The sequence below is a fragment of the Hipposideros armiger genome, unplaced genomic scaffold (genome assembly GCF_001890085.2).
Source record: "Hipposideros armiger isolate ML-2016 unplaced genomic scaffold, ASM189008v1 scaffold_8, whole genome shotgun sequence".
Classification (NCBI taxonomy): domain Eukaryota; kingdom Metazoa; phylum Chordata; class Mammalia; order Chiroptera; family Hipposideridae; genus Hipposideros; species Hipposideros armiger.
Genome location: NW_017731358.1, coordinates 68,778 through 91,604, shown reverse-complemented (window position 1 = coordinate 91,604; position 22,827 = coordinate 68,778). Strand labels below are relative to the sequence as shown.

The window sequence follows — 22,827 nt, the reverse complement described above, 5'->3', positions numbered from 1 at the left end:
TTAGGTCTTATCTGGATTCTGGGAACCCCTTGAATCTCTATGGAGAAGTTTATGTGTATGTGTCTCTGTGTGTTTTTCTGGGGAGAGAGTCTATAGATTCTTAAGGGGTTCTGTTGGCTTTAACAAGTGTTTAGTAACAAAGTTTAAACCATTGCTTTGGGGAGTGTAATTTGACTTGTTGAGTGTATAGGCTCTGCAGGGAGAAGGCTTCGACACCCGGAAGCCAAAGCTTAAGCCCTTCAGGATGCAAAAGATCTAGATGGCCAGCGACAGAGAGGAGAAGAATCTGCTGGTAGGAGGGAGATAAAAAAAAGGGGGCAGTGTACTATTTTGTAATGCATGTAGACTGCCATGAGTGTAATATTCTTTTGACATTTTTCCAGTATTCTTTTTTTCTTTTTGGCATAGCTATGCTCTTCTTAGAATGCTGGAGCTCTCATATTCCTGCTCCTTCTCCCTATTTCTCTCTTCTTCTTTTTCTTCTTTTTTTTTTGGCTAATTTGATTTCCTTGGGAGATTAGGGTGGGTGGAGTGCAGAGTAGCTGGGATAGTTCTCTCAAGCCTATTCAGGGACATGAAAGGAACTCCATAAGGTAGGACATAAATTGCTACAGGGTGATAATAAACAGCACCATGCTAATTTTTGCAATTTTAAATTCAGTGTCTAGTAATGGTCCCTGTAATACCATTCGCTTCAAATGTGTACAGGTCAACTCACTTCAATGAGCAATAATTAAATATTCATTTTCCACATTATTCCAGCCTTTTTAGTAAAAATTTGGCAATGGATTATGGGTCATGAACTACAAACTGATATTGTAGTGTCCACAGGACTGAGAGCAGGCAAACTTTTAGAGTAACGCTCTGTTATAACTAAAGGAGTATTCACCTGGCCTCCCTGGGATACTGCTGGTCTCCTTGTGGTTCCAGTGTTATCAATAGCATCCCATCCAGATGACAATTTATATAGTTATTCCTTTATATAACCTTTCTATTGCTCTAACTTTGTTTAACCTTACGTGCTTATGTGTTTCCTTCCCACAAATGATCTTCTTGAGGCCAGAGACATAATCTCACTTATCTCTGCATCTAACACAAGCCTGCTATTTGGTGGACACTTAACAACCATTTGTTAAATTAACCGAAATTCAAGACAGAATGAAGAAAAGTAGAAATGGCTAGCTCACATTATCTTCCATGTGCTGGAAAGATCTAGACTGGACACCACTTTTGAGTTACTGGTAAGCTTTAAGCCTTGGGAAACTTATTTAATGTTTTTCAACTAAATGGGACAGTACGTGTAAAGAAACTGGTAAAGGGCTTTTAAGCATTCAGTAAATGTTAGCTGCTATCATTGTTACCAAATAGTTGCTAATAATAACTATTACGTATAACTTTACTCTTCAGTTTTTTTCATCTGGAAAATGAAAATAATAATTCTTACCTTATTTTGATAATGAACATGAAGACTTTTTGGGAAACTGCAGAGGGCTCTCATTACATAGCCTGTAAAAGCATGCATGGTAAGAGGAAGGCTTGTGCTATAGAGCTGGTGAACTCAGAAGGAGTACATGAGGCTTGATGGCGATATAAGGAAGCTTTTAAATACAGTATTTAAAAAAGGTGATAAAATGGTTTGGTTAGATGGCAAAAGTTGATCTATTCCAAAGTGTCAGAACATAAAAAAAGCACATGGAGAAAGATGGTGAGATGAACTCAGGGCAGGAGTGGAATTTAGGATTGGGACCCTGCTCAATGTGAGATCAACAAAGGATTGCTTCAGGTGTGATGAGGGAACAGAGCCAGGCTTGACATCTGGAGGGCAATGGCTTGGGCTTGGGACAGAAGAGTTTTCATGTCAGGATAGACATTGTAGTTTGGAAACTAAGTCAAGAGCTTGTGTTTCTGAGTTAATGTGAACATTTTATCACAGGCATGTCAAATGCAGATAGGACCTACGGAAGCCATTTAGCACCTGCCTGTGCTGCTAATGAGAGGGAGGAGCCTAATAACTACTCATGAAAGCAGCTGTCAGCCAAGGATCACAGACCTTTTCTGATATGTGATCTTTATCAAGGCAGATAGAGACATTGGTGGATTTAATGTTGCATGTCCCAGCTCCCTGTTGTCCTACCAGGCAATTCTAACAACAGTGGCACTATTGACACCAAGAATTCTTAGGCCTAAATGCCAATAAAGAAGGGGGCAGAATTTCAGGTCTATGTTTGGGGAAATGAGAAAATACTACTACTAGTAGTAGTTGTAGTAGTAGTAGCAGTAAATGCTTACATAGCATTTACACATTATTAACTAATTTAAACTTTACAGCAACCCTATGATGTGGGTACTATCACCATGCCCATTTTATGGATAACACACTGAGGAATAAAGAGGTTAAATAACTTGCTCAAGGTCACACCCAGTGAGTGGCAGAGCTAGGCTTTGAGCCCAAAGTGTCTTGGTTCAGAGAATGTGCTTTTAACCAGGACTCTCTACTTCTTCTCTTTTGATCTATTATAACCAGTATAAAGCATACCTATGGCTTTGTGGGATATAGCTGTGGGATTGAGGCCATCAACGTCAGGGATGGTTTTCTATTCTGTCCCAGGCTTTACTTGGAAGGAAGAAGTTTCTTCTGATTATAAATTTACTAGAGGTAATACTCTTAGCCCATTCATATCTGTATCCTCCATGGTCTCATATCCCCTCATGGCACATAATAGGTGCTCAATAGGCATGAGTCGAAGTAAACCAAACAGTCTCTATGAGTTTTCCCTTTGCTGTAAAATTATTTTTGTAATTGAACAAGAGAGGAGGGTGAGAATGTATAGTTCTACCCCAAATCCCCAAAGGCAATTTGGTATTTAGCTGGTCATCCTCTTGTGACCAAACACTTTTACCAAATCATGGGTGTAAAGTCAAGGCCTGCCCATGAAGCTGCTGGTCCTAGCCAAGAGGATCATTGGTTGCTGCCATCAGCTCCTGTCACATGACTCACGGTCATGTCTGTGAAGGCTGTGAATCAAGCTCAAGACTTGGAGCCTGGCGGACCTGAGTTTGAATCTTGGCAGCCGAACTTCCTAGCTTCGGGGCCCTTGACAAGTCATTCCATTCAGCCTTTCTGTGTTCAGTCTCATCATTTACGAAATGAGGGTACTAGTATCCCATTCAGGTGATGATTGTGAGATTTAAACAAGATAACACATCACGTAGCACGGTGCTCAGCATGGGGTAACCGGATGCTCAAATTGTAGAAATTGAATTTCCCAGTTAGATGGTGACTTCATGTCTTACACTTCGTTGGGGGGGGGGGTCCTTCTCCACTCTCTCAACCCCTCAACCTGTCTTCCCCTCATCTTGCTCAACTTTATTCTTTGCCCTCAGTTTCATCATCAAAATCCAAATTTGTTCATTTGTTGCTTATTGTGCTTAAAAAATATTTGGGGTCATTTTGGTTTTGCCCTAGGAGATGTTTGGCTACCGGACTCACAGCTGCAGGAAAACCCTCTGCCTTGCTGGATCTGTCTTTTCATTCGGGATCCTTCCCTTGGTGTTTTACTGGAGACCCGCTTGGCATGTGTGGGCAAACTGCATCCCGTGTTCCTTGCAAGAAGCAGATGTCGTGTTGCTGAGGACGACAGTAAGTGTGCACTTGGCTTTGTACTTGGCGCCCTTTCTTCTGAACGTCGTGTTGTAGGATGGTTGTGGGGAGATGTCCACAAAGCAGGTGGTGGAAGGAGACTCCAGCCCCAGGCTCCATCGCAGCCTTGCCTTGACATACACGTAGTTACCAAGAAGTCGCTAGCTTGTGTGTGATGGGATGTGATTAACAAGACCTATTTCACAGGGTATTCTTTTAAGACCTGTGCGTTTTGTGAATATTAGAACAGAGAGTAACCAGGTTCATAGCTAAAAATAATAGGTCGTGGGAAGTAAAGTCAGGCTACAGTTACAAAATTCACGCTGATCCTTCCTCCTGCATCCTGACATATCCATGCCTATCCCAGCCCCCCTCCACTGGAGCAACTCTGGAGGAAGGGAGGGGAGAGGTGGGGAGCACTCCTCTGAGGAGGATGTTGTCTTCCCCTGATCATTTGAGAGAGCCACAGTTCTCGGCGGGTGTGTGCTGCACCCAGCAGATATGCTAGGGTAAGAAATGCAGCCATCTTGTCCCCAAGGCCATTGTCTCTGCTAATACACGGTCCTGGCACTGGATGAGTTTTCCTGACTTTGCTCCCATAACATTTCCTCCTAGCACTCATTACACTTAGGCAACACTTTCTTCCTGCTGCATTGTCAACTCCACAAGGGAAGGGACTATTTCTTACTCAATTCCTGCATCCCTGGTTCTTGCACATGGTAGGGATTCCATAAACAAGTGGTGGCTGAAGGGGGTGTTCCTATTGATGGGTGTCAAAGGACAGTCTCACAGAGGACCCTTTTCTGCCTGACGTTTACTGAATATTTCTAACAATGCATCAGCCCAAATGACTCAGAATGACAACCAGATTTTTAATAAATCAACCTCTGCGAGGCTGTTAGCTTCTTTTTATATACAGCAATCTCTCTAGTAAATATTCTATTTAGTGCAGCAAGAGGGGAAGATAGCAACACATCTTATAACTACCTTCCCACCCCCAAATTCCACATTTCGATCTAACAGAGTTGGGGCCAGACCTAAGTAAAATTGGGAATTGGATGAAGTTTGTCTTTATTAATTTGGTCCACTGGTGCCAGCCTACCCCTTGTTTCCAGATCCTGGTCACTTCAAAAACCAACTATTCTATGTCCCAATTTAGCTGACATATGAACCATGATACAGGTGACAGCTGAGGCACCGACTCCTAAGTTCAACTATATTGTAACACTATATTGTAAGTGTATTCTCTTGGAGAATAAACTTCAAGACTTTAACAAGGCAAGATTATAGGGGAGTAAGAGGAAATCACATTGATGATCTGGGCTGGGAGCCTTGCTCCACTGCTGCCTCACACCGTACTCCATGAAGGCTCACAGAATATGCGTGAGAGAAGATTGCCTGGCACTTACCAAGGAAGACTACATTATTCGATGGGTGAGGAAATGAGGACTGGAGAAGGGACACAATTTACCCACATGCTTAGGTGAGTGAGGGACCTAACCAGGACTAAGTCCCACATGTCCTAGTTCCTAGTGCAGGGCTGTTCCCATGCAACTATGCTTAGACCAGTGGTTTCCAAACTTCAACCAGCATCAAAATTATCTGTAGGGCTTATTAACACAAATTGCTGGGCCCCACCCCCAGAGTTTCTAATTAATTAAGTCATTCTCAGTTGATGCTAATGTTTCTGCTCAGGGACCATGCTTTGAGAAACACTGCTGTGGATAGTCATCACTCCCACTTATGAGCTATTTGGTCCTTGAGAGAGGAATAGAAGCCTGGAAGTTTGCTTTATAGTTCAGTCAATATATATTTATATAATCTCAAGAGAATGATCTAGATTTAGCAAAATGTTATAAGTGGTCTTTCTGTATACAGTCTGAGTTGTCTTACTGGTGCAGGAGTAGAGAGAGGCTTGCTTCCTGGGGCTCAGAGCAGGGACACAATATATGGGATTCTTTCATAGATCAACCCCCTCCATGTGAACTTAAGGACCTATGGGACCCTTATTTTCTGGAATAACAGGAGGATTTGGAAAAGTACTTAAATCTACCCTGTAGGTACTTCCATTTCCCCAAACTAGTTATCAGGAGCTGATGCTTTTTTGTAGCAGAAACAACCTCAGAAACAAACTTTCTGCATCACTCTTCAGATCTGAGAACATCTGGTTGAGGTTAGATTCTCTGAGGTTAGTGGTAGAGAGAGGAAATGAGCAGGAAATGGCAAGGGAAAGGAGGAAAAAGAAAGAAATGGAGAGGGAATAGGTTAAAGGAAATGAAGAAGGAGAAAAGAGAAAGAAAAATCTAGCAAGAGTGAAAGAAACAAAGTGTTAACCAACAGGGAGATGGTGCATTTTGTGATTTGGAGCCAAAAGTTTTGACTTATAGCCCTAGCACTTTAGATGTGTTATATCTTAGGTTTGTTACCTAATCTTTCAGGACCTCAATTTTTTACTTATAAAATGGGTGTAGTAAAAGTGTTTGCTCTTTCTTGGGCTGGTCTGAAGATGTAGTGAGATTATGTATGTAAAAACCATTTGCAAACTGAAAAATGCATTATCAAAGACCATTTTGAGTGTGTGTGTGTGTGTGTGTGTGTTTGTGTGTGTGTGTGTCTGTGTGTTTGTGTGTCTGTGTGTGTCTGTGTGTGTCTGTGTGTCTGTGTGTGTCTATGTGTGTGTCTGTGTGTGTCTGTGTGTATCTGTGTGTCTATGTGTGTGTCTGTGTGTGTGTGTTTCTGTGTGTGTGTGTGTGTGTGTGTGTGTGTGTGTGTGTATGACTGCTAAAGCAACTTCATGAGCTTGCTATGCCAAGGAGCTTGCTGGAAACAGACTAGATGCACTCATGTACAACGGCCCTGGGGCTTATTGGGCACAGTGTCTCCTGTTTATTAGCCAGGATTGGCATTTCCTTCCAGGACAGGAGGGATGGGAAGGGACTTCCAAGCACTCATCCATACTCAGTCAAGTCACCTCGCCTAGTTGCATGTGGTCAGCTCTGCGACTGGACATATATACTGGAAACATTTTAGGAAAAGCAACGGTGCCGCAGATGGCTGCACTCCATCACCCTGCTTCTCTTTGCCTCTTAGAAAGTCTATTAAGCCCCTGCCCCATTTCACCTCCCTTCTCAGCTAATCAGAGCTGTGGAAACCAGTTTTAATCTTGCCTTTTTCATCTTGATTTCAACTTTAATTTTTAATTACCTGCTCTAGTGTGTCATTTTAAATGGATATGCTATGCCAGAGACTCTCCAAATAAATGAGGTTCTAAATTAGTCGTTATGTAATTAGACACGAATTCAATTATTTCAAACACTGCTGCTATCTGAGCCTTAGATAGAAATAAGCTTTGGGTACCAATAGTTTAAAAGTCTGCTGCTAGATTATTTGCATTAAAATGACACTTTAAAGGAGATTTTATTTGAATTATCTTACAATAGCTGAACTGTAAAGACTTCCCATTAAAGAGGACTGGATGACATCTACTTGAGAATATGTTGTATATCTGTATTTTTATGTTATTAAAAAATCAGCACTTGGTATTTATCATCAATCTCACACTGGTAAGATTACAGATCATTATCACAGATACTGATTAGGTGATAATTTCTTAACATTTGTAAAAAAAGCCATGATGTACTGACTGAAATTTTGTCTTTAACATCCAACTTATTTTCAGTTTCCCTTCAATTATTAAATGCCTTTAAGAGCGAGATTTTTCTGAAAGATAAGGCAATTACACTTTTATTTTATAATTTTAAAAGTGGCACTTTATCTGTTATTCATCTATTTCAGCATTTAACCAATATCTACAGCAATGCCACGTTTCTATGCAAATAACATGACTAATATTCACTGGCATTTTGAGTTCAGATGCTCCTGATGATTTCCATAGTTTTCATCTTTACTATAATTACAAACATAGTTTTTCCTTCACTGTCATTGAATGTCACATGTTGTCAAAGACCCATGTTGTGCAGAGGAGGACTTTGGATGATTGGTTATTAGGTCTGTCTTAGGGCATTTTATTTCAATGTTTTAAGGAGGAGCATTTTCCCTTCAGTTTCACCTAAAGATGGCATACTGGGGGCTTTAGTTTGAAAACTCAAAAATTCTGCAAATCAACCATGCAAATGAGATCTAAAGTCCATGAGCCCACGAGGCTACTTACCAGCCACCGCATTTGCATTCATGTTTCCTGGATACCCTGTCTCCTCTCCTCTGCAACCTGGTCTCCCCAAGCCCAAGCTCCCCAAATCCATACTGTTTTTTATGTTTTGTCTATGCTTTCACTCATAAAATTTCATCTGATATCCCCAGTCTCCTCCATTCATTCATTCATTCATTATTATTGGTTCATTATCATTTATTCATTTAATAAATATTTACTGAGCTCCAGGCATGTCCCAGACATTATTATTGGTACTGAGAATACAGCTATGAACAAAACATACAGAAATTCCTGTCCTTACAAAGTGACATCCTGGTGAAGAGTCAAGTCAAACACACACGCAAACACACACACACACACACACACACACACACACACACATTCTCCATAGAGTAAATATAGAAAGTAGGTTTTCTATCTCTGCTTATTAAAACCTACTCATTCCTCAGCCATATACTGCTTTCTTTATTAAGTCTTTGTTGATACATTTTTTTTTTGCTCCAATTCTTGGGGGGAATTAATGACCTTTCCTTTATTCTTTTTAGCACTGTATTTTCATCTCTGACTACTATAATGCCTTTAGCAGTCTACCTTGTATTAAAATGCTATTCATGTAATATTTTATAAAACAGCATCTCATTGATTATTTAATTCTCATAACAACTCTGGAAAATGGGCATTATTATCTCTATTTTACAGATGAGTGAACAAGTAACTTTGTAACTTAGTAGATGTCAGCCAGGTCCCTCCCTCCCTCCTTCATAAATGTTATGAGCCCAGGTTTTGTTCAGCCACGGTGGTATCTTATAGGCAGGGTGCAAAGAGTGTAATAATTAGTAAAATCAGGGTTCTTGACATTGTGAAGTTCTTTAGATCACTACACAGATAAATGTAAAAATACAACTGTTATAAGTGCTGCTTAGGAAAGGCTCATGGTTCTGGTAGGATAATAGAAGAGGGATTTGACTAAACCAAGAAAACCAGGGTAGGCTTTCCTGAGCTAAAAGGGATGACAAGAGTTAAAAGGTGATGGTGGCTTGTGGGGAGGGGCTCATGGGGAACCATCCAGGTAAAGGGCAGCCATGGACCAAGCATTGAACCTGTCTTCTGACTCTCTAAATCCAGAGGGGTTTTGTTTTGTTTTGTTTTTTTATTTCCCAACCAGACCACATTCTTTTTTATGGCCTCCTCTTCCATTAGAATGTAAGCTTTTTGAAGACAATAATCATGGCTTACTTTTTATTCCCCACAGCACCTATCATATGGCAGCAGTAGGTGCTCAATGTTTATTTAATTCAGTTAAATAAGTTGAATGCGATCTATAATAAATTGCCTCATGACCTGTACCAGCACTATATTATAAAGACACTAAAGTGAGATGTCATGATTAAGAAAGGAAGAGAAGAGGATAGTATTGTTTCTTTTATGTACACTCCCCCCATCGGAATCTCAGTCTCTCACCTTGCTCCCCCCCCCCCCCCCCCCATGGCCTCCATTTCAAACTGGTTTTTCCTTAGACATCCAGCTAGAAATCCCTGAGATTCTGAGGTCTGGCCTCTCAGAAATGATTCTATGTTAAAATAAATAGTTTTGAGGCCATTATCTTTCATATGATTCAAAGTTTGCAAAGTTTGCAACATATATTTGCATATATGTTGCCTCATTTGCCTTTACTAGTAGAGATTATTTTTTCCCCATTTTAAAGATGAGGCACAGAGAAGTTAAAAGAAATGCTCAGGGTCTCTAGCTATAAGCAGTGAAAGCAAAAGTTCTACTAAGAGTTGAATTAGAGTCTGAACTGAAGATCTTATTACTCCCTGCCCAGTGGCCAGATTCTACAGAGGCACATTGTGAAGTGGTTTGAGAGGACAGACTGGCTGCCTGGGTTTGATTCCCAGTGTTGCTCTTGACCTCCCTTGGGCAGTGTCTTGGCTTGGGCTGCCATAACAGAATATCATCGACCAGGTGCCTTAAGCAACAGAATTTGTTTTCTCACAGTTTTGGAGGTAGAAGTCTAAGACCAAGGCATTGGCAGGGTTGGCTTCTGGTGAGAACTTTCTTCCTGGCTTGCAGCCTTCTCTCTGTGTTCTCATGGTAGAGAGAGAGAGAGAGAGAGAGAGAGAGAGCTTTGGGGTGCCCCTGCTGGATTTGGGTCTCACTCTTAAGACCTCACTTACCCTTAATGACCTCCTTAAAGGCCCTATCTCCAAATGCAGGCACATGGCGGATAGTGCTTCAACATGTGAATTTTGGGGAATTCAGCCTATAATAGGCAAGTGATTTACCCCCACATCTGTCTCCATTTTCTCTTCTGTTGAACAAATTAACAATTGTACCTACCTCATTGTCATGGAGACTCAACGAGGTGGTATGTGTAAGTGCTGAAATAAAACCATGCCTGACATGCGGGCATTCCATGAGCACTGGTTACTACACACATTTTAAAACCAATTTTAACTTTTTATTTATGCATTACTTCTTAACTAAACAGTGCATCTCCAGATATTTCAGGCAATGAACCAGCTAATGTGCTACTCCTCCCCGCAAGAAAATGACTATAAAAAACAAACAAACAAACAAACAACAACCTCTCTGGAAACGTATGCTGAGTTGTTCAGGATTTCCTTTTTTTTTCATACAAATATAGACATAATCTTTGCTTTGTCATATAACTTCCCTGAGTTGGCCAACCTCCTGGATCACCTTTTTTCAACTTTTTTTTGGGTCAACATGTCCCATGAGTACTGAGAAAATAATTAGATTTGTTTTTCCAATGCTTGGAATTTTCTCTGTATATTTTATAACTAATCCTATGTTGTAGCCAATGTCAATTTTTTCCAGCTAAGAAGCTTTGGGACTATGAGGCCAAGGCGTCTAGAGCAGCGGTTCTCAACATGTGGGTCGCGACCTCTTTGGGGTCGAATGACCCTTTCACAGGGGTCACTGGGTACTCGTATGTGGGCGTATCTGCATGTGGGTCTGGAGACGGATAGAGGAGTGGTGTCTCGGTTCCTAAGACCATCGAAAATATGTGTTTTCCGATGGTCTTAGGTGACCCCTGTGAAAGGTTGAGAACCGCTGGTCTAGAGTATCAATGGATCCGGTCAAGAGGGGGAAAAAGAAAGAAAAAAAGTGATAATTAAATACAGAAAGAATAGTATTTTGCTAAAGTTATGGGTCTGTGAAGGTAGCACAGTGTTTTAAAAAGAGCCCAAGAAATATAAGTTACTACTTTATCCATAATTCTCTAAGCACGTCACCTCAGGTAGAGTTCAACTTTTTAGCATTGCAACGTTTCCATCTCCAAGTGAAAAGTCCTGGTTTTCTAAGATTTCTTTGGAACTTTGCCATGGGCTACTTTTTTCTAAAGCAAGCTCAGAAGTACATTTGTGTGGAGTGAACTCCTACACAGGAGGATAAGTCACAGCATTGGCCTGAACTTAAAGTGACCATGGCACTGCTTTTAAATTCCAAGAGATGAGGGTTGGGAGAAGATAAGCAAGGTCACTCACTTCACTCAAATATAAAAGTTAGTCTGTCATTTCCAGGTTCAGGAAGTGCAAAGCCCCAGGAAATAAAAAATGCCCAGGTTTTCTTTTTTATCTTTCTGTCCAGGTCAAACATAAGTCCTCTGTGTACATTCAGTTCTTTGAAATGCACTCTTGAATTATTTTAAATCCTACTCTGTCAGAGTTCAAGGATTGACCTAGTTAATTCTCTTGATAAAGAGGAAGTAAACATGCTGAGTGAGACATGAGGTGTTAAAAGTCTAGGGTGACCGGGCAAACGTTTGGATTATTTGTATTACAAAGAAATTATTTAAAATGGTAGCTCCCCTTGTGCATGTAAGTATTTTACAGATCCTTAACTGCTTGAGAGAGCTGGGAAACCGAAGGAGGTGGAGATAGCCATTTCCAGGTAAAGATGCTTCTTTTCCAGAAAGCAAAAACAAATAGAGATACTCTCAGAGATTCTAAAGTTTCCTCCAAGGGAAAGTAAGTTCTTATTTACAGGAAGATCTTAGGAACAACTGCTGTGAAAAATGAGGCACAAAGTTGTTCCCAACTAGCGTTTGTTGCCCCCTGCTATGGGCCAGACCTTGGACCAGGTGCATCATGTATTATTGTGCTTCATCCTTCAAACATCCATACAATGTGGTGTTATCACCCCCATTTGCCAGGTTAAAAAAAATAGGCTTAGAGAGTCGCAATGATTTAAAAAACTGGAGCTGAGATTTGGACTCAGGAAGGGGCTGTGCTCTTTCTACCCTGGACAACACCAAATCGAAACCTGAGAGAAGCTGATGATGCTACCTGGGGTGCCCACTTCACATTGACACACTTGACACATTTTCCCTCCTTTTCTTTGCCTTTGTTTTTTCTTTTTCTTAAAAAGCTGGGGGAATTTCTTTAAAAATATGAATGATTTTACAGTTTTTAATAGGGTAGTAAGCAAGAAAAAAGTCAGTATTACTACCTTACTCTAAGAACCATGGTTGCCTCATGTGGCACCTTTATTTAGTCTGTAGAATTCTACTTTTCATTACACAGAATTATGAGTTCTAGGGCTCAGGGGTCAAAGGGATGACAGGAAATGAGCTTAAGGCAAACATATCCAGCACCTTCGATTTAGTTATGCTATAGGCTATAATCAAATGTAGGCATAGTGATGAATTTCCGTCTTTAATACTCACCTAGATTAAGGCATGCAGTTGGTGCATTGGATGAATACTGGCTTATGAGAGCTTGGGAGTTCAATACTCCTCTTTGCCTTTCCATTTTTAGGCATTACAATCTAGAGGTCTGTTTGCCATCACTCAAGGCGAACAGGTGACAGCTTGATTTAGGGAGTCAGAGTCTCTATTGCCAAGATAGCAGAGATTCTGAGAATTGGACGGTATTATATTTGTTACATAGTACAGAATTCCAGGTGATTTTCATACATGAGCTACAAACACCATGGACAACTTATTGAAACGAGCTGAAGGAGCCAAGATTGGAAGGGGAGGGCCTGGCCTCAGATCCCAGTTTTGCCCTTGCTAACCATACCAGGCTGGCTTGAACACTTGTTAATCTTGCTGATGGAGAGTTTTCTCATCTGCAAAATGGAGATAATAATACTGATTTTGGAGAATTGAGCCTAAAATAACTGACACAAGAAGTTTTTAATAAAATGCTAATAATCATAAAAAATTAGTAATTAATATTATTTTACTTCACTTAAGAGGACCAAGAGTAGCTGTCTTCCTCGTTGCCCTCACTGGATGGCAAGAGATTCTCTGGGCTTGATGGCACTTTTATAATTTGTATTCTTATTTACCTAGAATTGTGTTTTTGTAACAAGTTTTTCATTGAAACTTTGTTCTTTGGCAGTCCCAGTTCGGGCTGGATATGAAAATGGCAGTCCAATCAAGTTGTAGAATACAGCAGAGGATAAGCGGAGACTCTGGAGTGGGGCAAATGGCATGGCGTGGGGGATCAAATCCTTGCTCTCATAGTTACCGACTGTGTCTTAGTTTTCTCACCAGTAGAATGAGGATACTGAAGAACAACCACTTCCTAGGGTTTTTGAGCATTAAATGAAATAATACATATGTAGCATTATGTGCCTAGGACATAGTAAGTGCTAAATAAATGGTAAGTATTTTTGCTATTGTTACTATTAGAAACTAAAAGTTCTTCTCACAACAAAGCCCCTTTGATGTGGTCAAAGGCAAAGGTCTATAATGTTGACCTATGTCAAGGTGGCCCATTCCACAACACCTAGCACACGTCCACCCGTTCAGCTACTCAGTCATTGGAAACTTAGCCATCTTCAGTCATTCTTAGGCTTAGAAGGTAATACCATGCAAATTTGATTTGATTTGATTTAGTTATCTTATTTTATAATGAGGTGATGGCAAATTTTACTGGTTTTTAAAATTAATTTGTTAACTTTCACATTTCTACCAGGGTCTTTTCCCTCCTCCCTTCCTCCCTCTTCTTCCTGCTCCTCTCCTTCCTTTCCTTCACTCTTTTCCTCCCTTTCCCCCTCCCCTTTCCACTTCCTTTGCTTTGCTTTCCTTCCCCCTCCCACCTCTCCCCCTCCCCCCTTCACTCACACACACACACACACACACACACACACACACACACACACACACACACAATCTGTGCTAGGCCTGGCTGGAGCACAGACATGCTTCAGACACAGTCCCCACTCACAGTCCGAGAGGAGTCCTAAGGTGAAGGGTAATGCAATGGGGGTAGAATGTGGTTAGAATCCCCCTACCCTGATGGTTTAGGGCAAAGGTTCCCCCAGAGAAATCAGGGAGATTCCCAGGGTAGAAACTCTGAATCAGATCCTGAAGGATGCATAGGATTTAGCCATATGGAGACTTAAAAGGGAGGAAAGCAGGACATGGATTCCAGGCTAAGGAAGCAGGAGGAGCAAAGGCATAGAGGTGGGTTTCTCTTGAGAATTGATGTAAGACATTTAGCTACAACTACTACTATATCTTCTCTTTGCCTTTTGCAGTCAGCTCACACACTATGCAAAAGTGAATGTGGTGGAGACAATTCCCAGCTCTGATCTGTGTTCCTCAGGCATCAAATTATTTCCCAGGTTTGATTTCACCTGTCATCCAGGCATCCAAATGGGTTTTATATATATCATTTACTTATTTAGATAATAACTATTGCAATCACATGAGTCTCTAGGGGGCCACTGTGGCACCTGTTAATCTAGTGCTGTTCCCTGTAGTTTTATCCTGCGACAAAGTCATCAGTGAACTGCAAAGGGAAGCAGCTTCAGTTAGGGTCATGGAAGAAGGCACCTTCTTTAATCCAACCTGTGCTAAAATCTTGACAATTACCTTTGGCCATGTTCAGTCCATACATTCAGTCTTTTTTCCATCATTCATCAGACTCTCACCGAGCAGGTTGCAATTGTCCCATAGATGAGATATAAAGTTCTCTATCTTCAAGATAGTCTAGAGGAACTAAGATACAAGCCAGGAAGTGATTAGGAGCACAAGAGAGGGACAGTAGGAATCTTTTGAAGTTAACATAGTGATACCTTGAGAGGGTATTAAAGGAGCTGTTCTGGCAGAGGTGGAATTGAAGTTAAGTTGTAAAGCCTGGAAACACGGGGGTGGTTTAGTTGACTTGGTTTCCTCGCCTTCAAAAAAGGCTTTGGAATACAGGTATACCTTGGTTTGCGAGCATAATTCATTCTGGAAACAAACTACTTGTATTGCAAGACATCACTTGTTGACCATGTTCAAATGTATCAGAAATGTTTGCTCATCTTGCAGAACACTCACAAACCAAGGTACTCACATTCCAAGGTTTTACTGTACTTGCTTATTATTTTTTTTTCTGTGAAAGTTTGCATCTGGCTATAGCCCCATGTTTGGAGGGTAAACTAGCGCTTACCTGAGAATTCACCTCTCAACTCTCGAGCTTTGCTGTGTGTGACAGTGCCTTGTATCCACATCCTGATTCCTCAATAAGTGACAACATGACTTTTTCCCTCAAGGTTCTGTATCTACTAGCTTTCAAAGGTATATAATTCTGCCTAGAATATTTATTAATTCTGTAAACTTATAGAATTATATTAAAATAATGTTTTTCAGGTTGAATTTTAGCCTGACGACTTCTCTTAATTTCACTGGGGTTTTGGTGTCTATTTCTTCAGGATGAATTCCAAACTTATTCTCGGAAAAAGATAACGTGGATCCACCTGTCAGCATTAAACAGCGCATTTGGTCTCACTCCTGACCACCCTCTCCTTGCAGATGAGGAGTATATCATAAATAGAGCCATAAGAAAGCCAGACTTAAAGGTAAGTACATTCATGGCTACTGCTGATGCTAAGAGAAATTTAATCTTTTTCTCAAAAAATATAAGGTTAAATTCAGGTCCTCCACTGTGCCAATCCTCAATTTACAGTGTAGACTGTTATAAATAGCTATGTGAAATCTTGATGACCACCTTGGATTAATTACTAAACTCTGCTAAGCCTCAGGCTTCTCATGTGCACAATGATGATCATGCCTGCCTCATATTAATGGTTGAAATTTAATAAACTATGGAATACAAACATTAATATGGTGCCAGATATATAGTAGATGCTCATACATATTAGCTCTTCATAGCATCATGACCTGTATTGTAATCTATGTAACAGGGTTTATCTTACAGTAAAGGTAACCACCCAGGAATATCCCAGGGAGTTGGCTATGCCTGCAAGATGACCTTATTTTGAATCTGTCATTCAAATGTATTTGAGGTACTTCCTCCTCTTCATATTGAATGAGTACTACTTGGATTATGATTAGTTAACATTCATGTTAAAAACAGGTTTAATAAGACAGACTATTGTCTCATAAATTTATATGTGTGTGTGTGTGTGTGTGTGTAGACAGCTTTTAAAATTAGTTTTATGAGTTCAAGGTCAATTAAAAATAATAACAGTCAATTGTTAAACAGTTTCTGTATTGCCAATTGTTATCACTCAATTATTTTAATTACACAAAAACAAACAAAAACCAGAGGTCAAGCACTGCCAACTAACAGATTGTTTAATCTGTTAGGTGGCCATTCACCTGGAGAAGTAGGCATCTCACATCACCTTATGGACATGGCCTCAGAATATTATTAACCTGCAGCATCTTTAATTGCATCAAACAAATAAGTGGATAAATAAAGAAATGCTCAACCAAACAAACAAAATGTGAAGAAGGGGCAGTGGTCTTGAAGTGGAATGTTCTGGCACCTAGGCTAGATATCTTCATTTACTAGCATATGGCATAGGGAGCTGGCTACTGCCTCTCTGAACATTGAGTTTCTTATTATAAAATTAGATTAATAACTGCATCTCTGCCTGTTTCTCAGGGCTGTTTGAACCTACAATGAGAAGATGGATATTAAGATGATTTGTGAACTATAATGAGCTATATTCACAAAGGACTAAAACTTTCATTAAAATTCTAGGAGGCATCAGAGGATCAGCCCCAACAACACTGATGACAATAACAATAACAATATCAAAATGATAATCATTCAGGGCCACTTGGGGGAGTTTGGAGACTTCAGCAAAAACATTGTCAAGTTTGCAAATACAGGCTAAGAGGAGATTCTAAGAACCATCTTGTAGACTTGCATGCAGTACTAACCCAGTGCTTAACCTGTAAACAGGATGCTTTTACAACATGTTCCAGTAAGAAATGAAAAGCGGAAAGCCTGGGGAGGAGGAAGCTTCCTGGTTCTGATCAGAAAGATGAAATTTCCCCTACAGCGATCCTGATTTTGTAATTACAGTTTCCTTGTCTGAAATTACAGAAAATTGACAAATAAACTCCACCCCTTGCAAATATTTTGCTTAGTGTCCTCTTACCAGTTTCTAGAGCCACTGAAGGTGATGAGGGAAGCAGAGAAACTTGAGACAGAGATCTTTCCTGCTAGGAGAATCTCAAAGGTATTTTAAAGGTCTATGTCAAAGTCATTCTTACTCCATAAGGAATGGCCTCAGAAATTGTCAGGAGTTAATGGAATTTTCCATTTTCTGGCCTGAGGTCAGACTTACCAGTAACCTCTTTATTCCTCATTATTCTCTGCTGATATTTTGTGTCTATTATGGTTTATACATTTCTCAACCTCAGTTTGTGGTTTCATAGCCTCTTGATTTAGGTTCTCTAACTCAGCAGGTGCCTCACAGTCTACCATCATTTGTCCTTTAAAAATTTTCCAACATGGATTTTGAACTTATAGCCTTAATAAAGTAGGAAACCCTCCCTTTATACAATGTAAATCCTGGAAGTTATGGGATTTTTGGATCTTCTTTTGAGACTGGCTTGATTATTAGATCTTTTGAAAGACTGGACTTTGGGGCCAGATGAGCTTGAATTTGAATTCCAGCCCTGCTTCTTAATAGGTGCAATCTTGGGCAAGTTACTTAGTCAAAATAAACTTTGGGGGTGAGGTGAAGTTGAAAATAATATTTGTCCTACCACAAGATGATGAAAAAGACTAAAGGAAAAGTGTAAAAATCTCCCAAGTACTCAGTAAACAGTAGCTGTGATTACAGTCCAGTTCTATGTGTGAAATCGTTGGGAATACTGGAAAGAAAAGGAAGATATGAGCAAGAAACTTGAGTTTCCAAGATGGGCCCTGACAGCTAACACCCCAGGTTGGTTACTTTCATATAAACACTCTTCCTCACTCTAACTTGCAGCTTGTGAAGGAGGAAGAATCATTCCTACTGGCAATAAACTCTAACTTTATACTGAAAATCAATTAGAAAATAGAATTTATTTTATAAAAGTTATTATGCAAACAACCTCATTGAAATAAATCCATTCTGTAAAATAAAAAAAAATTCAGCATTTAACACTTATTTGGTAAATTGGTGTGTGTGTGTGTGTGTGTGTGTGTGCACGTGCGTGCGCACACTGTATACACACACATATATTTCTTGAACAGGGTTAAGATTCATATGAGGCAACCCAAGTCTTGGAGCTGAAGGATTTAAACTCTATTTCTAGTTGACATCTGGTTGTACAGGGCAGTCTTTCATTTAAAAAAAAATGTATTGAGCACTTATTATGTATCAGCTATCTGCTCTGCCCAGTTTTAGTGTTTATCTCATGGTTATACTGATTATTTATAGGTAGGGAACATATTTAGAGGACTTGCAGTGGAACTTAGAAATAATCTGGCCAATTGCCTCATTCTATTCATGGAGAAACTGAGGTGCAGAGAAATTTAGTTTAATTTCTCAAGGACAAAATTATCAGAGTAGCTATAAAATGAAGTGTTGGCTACTGTTTCTCAACTTTGGTTGCACATTAGAATTATTTGAAATTTAAAAATATTTATGCCCAGGCTGCACCCCAGACCAATGAAATCAGAATCTCTTGGTGGTAGGACCCAGGCATACGTATTTTTTTAAAGCTCTCCAGTTGATTCCAATGGGCAAAATGAGTTTATAACCATTGCTTAAGGAAATCAGAAACAAGAAGGCATAATTGTCATAAGCATTAACTTTTCTTTTTCTTTCCATTGCCACTACCCTCAGTCCCTCACTTTCTAGAGCACATTTTCTTGCAATAATGTCTTCGCTCTCTTCTAGTACCTGCTGCCAGCCTAATCTTTTTCAGTGTCTCTTTTATAGGTTACTCTGCTAAGTCATTGCCTACAAGAGAAAGTACTAAATACCGCATCCTAGCATTTAAGGTAGTATAATCTGATCCTTATTTACCTTTCCAGTCTTGTTCTCCATTCTTCAAACAGGCCCACTCACTTGCTCCTCCCCCACAATTAACTTTTGTGTAATTTCCTTGAAAAGCCCTCTTCCCTTCTCATCTGAGCAAAAGTATTCCAGTCCTTCAAGGCTGTTGTTCAGATGTCATCTTTTCCATGATTCCTTCTGTCATCTGCCCTCTCTGTATTTCTACAGCATTTCAATAATATATTTTTAACTTCACTATATTTTAATTTCTTTGACATGTACATATTTGACTGTATTGTATAGTTTCTTTTTTTGCAACATGTTTTCTTTCCTTGTTAGGTTATAAAGTAGCGGAATACAGAGACTGAGTTTTATTCATATACTTATCCATGTAGTAAGCCCATGATACAAGTTGATTGAATGGTGACTTCTACGAAAGAATGCCATTTGTGTACTAGGAAAGAATAGGGTAAGTTAGGAAAAAATCACATCTTAAATAAGTATAGTAGGGCTGTATCTTTACTTCTTCCACAAATGCTTCTTTAGCTACTGAACTGTTGTATATTTGCTGATCTTCAAACTAGAGACTTTGTACTTTTCTTTTGTAGGTGAGAAGCATAAAAGTGCAGAAAATAAGATATGTTTGGAACAACTTAGAAGGACAGTTCCAGAAAATTGGGTAAGTTGTTTCAGCAATTGCAGCCAAAGGAAAAAAAAATGATCTCAAGAGTATTATGGCTAAATATGTCTTTCTTATTATTATTTTAGTTCTTTGGAAGACTGGCTCAGTTCTGCCAAGATACATCTAAAATTTGGATCAGGTCTGACAAGAGAAGAACAAGAGATTAGGTACCATGCACATTGTTATCTACACCACCTCAATGGATCCTTACCAGTTAGCCAAATAGAGAGCCCAGTTAATAGTCATCTTAACTATTATAGTTCAATATCAGAAAACATTGCAATGCACTCTATAGTATTATTAAAGTAATTGCTTTCACATAAATTATCTCACTTCATCAGAATAACCTTGTGGGAGAGGTAGAACAGACACCTTCTTTGTTCCAATATAACAGATGAGAAATCTGAGACTCAGAGAGGTTTAAAGGCCAGGACAAGGTCACACAGATGGGAAATAATAGAGAAAGAACTGAGTCTCACATTTCTGCCTGTAAGTTTGATGCTCTTTCCACTTTACACAAGGCTTTTCAAGGCTATTATAATAATAAGGTTGAGCCAGTTTTGATTGTAATCAGGGAATGTATATTATACTGTGATAACAGAGTCAAATAATAATTGTGGAGCAGCAGAAGAATATTGGACAAGACCTGTAGATCCACTATTCTAAATCAGAGGAGCAAGTTTTAGGAAAGCCACTGAATTGAATGTCAAGAGTTTGTCACTAATTCACTGTGTGGATTTGAGCAAGTAACTTCCCCTTTCTGGACTTTAGTTTCCTAATGGTTAAAAAAGAAAGGAGAACTCTATAAAGGCATTACTGGTTCTAAGTTTCTGTGATTCTCACTCTCTTGTACCCTATTTCTAGTACTTTGAGGAGACCAAGAGCCTTGCAGCATCAGCACCACCTGAGAGTTTGTTAGAAATGCAATCTTAGACCACACCTCACCCCTATTGAATAATAGTCTTCATATTAACAAAATCACAAGATTATGTGTGATTATCTGTATTAAAGGTTTGAGAAGCACTGCTCTCAATACATTGGGCCAAGCTATTTGATCTGAACATCTATGTAGAAGGCACAGAGAGAGTGGATAGTGTTCTCAGCAGCAAAATAACTCAGAAAAGGTCATTGCTGTACATTATCAAAGAAACCTATCTCTGGGTTTTCAATTAAAGGGCAGTATCACTCTATGTGTAGAGCTATTTTTGAGAACCCAACACCTTTTCACTCACATTGAAACAGATTTTGCAGCTTCCCAGAATTGGAGTAGAAAGGTAGGTACAGAAAACTACTCTCTCCTATTCCCCTTCTTCTTCCCACTTCTATGGAGCCAGAGTTGGGGAGAATCAGAAATGAGAGAACGACAATTTTGGAACACTTGAATGAGACAATTGCTAATATTAAATATCCAAATGATCATGAGGGGAATATTTAGACCTCAGAAAGAGCCTAGTTCTATAATGCAATAAGATCATATTTATTGTTTTGTACCTGGGAACTTCCCCAGTTATTTTGAGAAGCACGGGGGTGTTATGTTGACCCCACAAGTGAGAAAGTGAACATGGACTAGATCTTTTTTTGAATGGGCAAAAAATGAGTTTCATTTTGATTATTAGTACCTGAGTGATCTGTGATCTCTCTCTATAGGAGGCTAATATGTGGGCCTAATACTATTGATGTTGAAATCACACCAATTTGGAAACTGCTCATCAAGGAGGTAATCAGTACTTTGTTATGGTGCTGGATAGAAAATAAAGAAATTTGGTTCCAGTCAAAGGATCAAGAGTTCTACTCATTCATAAGTCATTGTAACTTGGGTATTTTAAAAGAATGCCAAGCATATTTTCTTCATATTTCTTTCTACTGTTTTTCTTGAAGTCCATCTTTTGCACACATTGCCTGACACAGTATAAGATGCTCATGTGTCTATTTACCCCCAATGACTGGATGAACACAAATTCTCTTTGTTTTTAATCCTTCACTTCCTAGTCTGTCTCAATGTTGTGAAACTAAATAATAATAATAAAAAAAATAGAAACCTTATTAATTTCTTACAAAAAACATATACAATTTTCTTGGAATCCAAAATTGTAGGAAGAAAAACATCTGTTCAGCCTTATTAGTTCTACTGATCTCAATGTATGTGGGAGGGAAAGAAGGATTTGGCCAATAGTTACAACATTGAGTTTTTCCCTCTTTGGCTCTATCACTGGGCTTATTTTCATTTCACAGTGATTATTATGAAACTATAACCATCTGGCTGTACTCTGGGTCTTCTGCATTTCACTTGCACTCCACTTTGCTTAAAAATATAGTTTATAAACTCAAGATACTTTTTCAATATTTATAGCAAGATTTCAGGCATGAAAGAAAGCAAAAGAAACTGATAGGAAGAGTCCCTGTGTGCTTCTTCCCTAGCCAGAGTCAAGGATGACCTTTTCTGTTTTAGGCAGATGGAGATCAACTAGAGGGATTTTGAGTAAGGGCACAAAATGTTTTTAACTAAAGCAGGATTACAACTGTTGGCGTTAACCTCTACTTTCTCCCACAGTGTTCTAGATGCTCAGTTACAGTTTACCACTTTCAGCTTAGCGCTTATGAGAAAATGTAGTCTTCAACTCATCCATTAACCTGAAAGTACTTTAATGGCTTTAAATATGGCAGATATTGAGTCTCAGAGAATAGACTAGAAAGCATTTTACCTTTATAAACCTGAACTAATTCTTCACCCTCCTGAAGTCTTGTAAACTGGACATAATAATATCTACTCCTTACACAACTGTTGTGACGATCAACATGAGGATACATGAGACACTACTTTATAAATTATAAGATGTAGCAGTGATTAAAAGTAGGTCTCTATGGCCAGATTGCCAGGGCTCAAGTCCTTGTCTGTGACAATCACAGCTGTGTGAACTCGGGCAAGTTTCTCAAGATCCAAGGTTCAGTTTCTTTATCTTTACATCGGAGGTGAGTAATGACATGTGGTTAATAGGTGATTATGGGAATTAAATGAGCAAATTCAAGTGAAGTTGCTTTGTGCAGTGTCTGGCACAAGGCAATTGCTGAATAAGTATAATAAGAATATTGCGTGGAACAATTTATGTCTTAGAGATAAATGAT

General features: G+C 39.4%; 1 protein-coding gene across 1 annotated transcript in view; it reads left to right on the top strand.

The window, feature by feature from the left end:
• ATP13A4 (ATPase 13A4) overlaps positions 1-22,827 on the top strand; it is a gene marked incomplete at its 3' end in the record, with an annotated part of 124,296 nt that overhangs the window by 32,941 nt on the left and 68,528 nt on the right. The window contains 5 exon segments of the mRNA XM_019650774.1: positions 3,467-3,640; positions 15,489-15,635; positions 19,631-19,701; positions 19,791-19,871; positions 21,352-21,421. Of these exon segments, the coding sequence (XP_019506319.1) occupies positions 3,467-3,640; positions 15,489-15,635; positions 19,631-19,701; positions 19,791-19,871; positions 21,352-21,421 (543 nt within the window).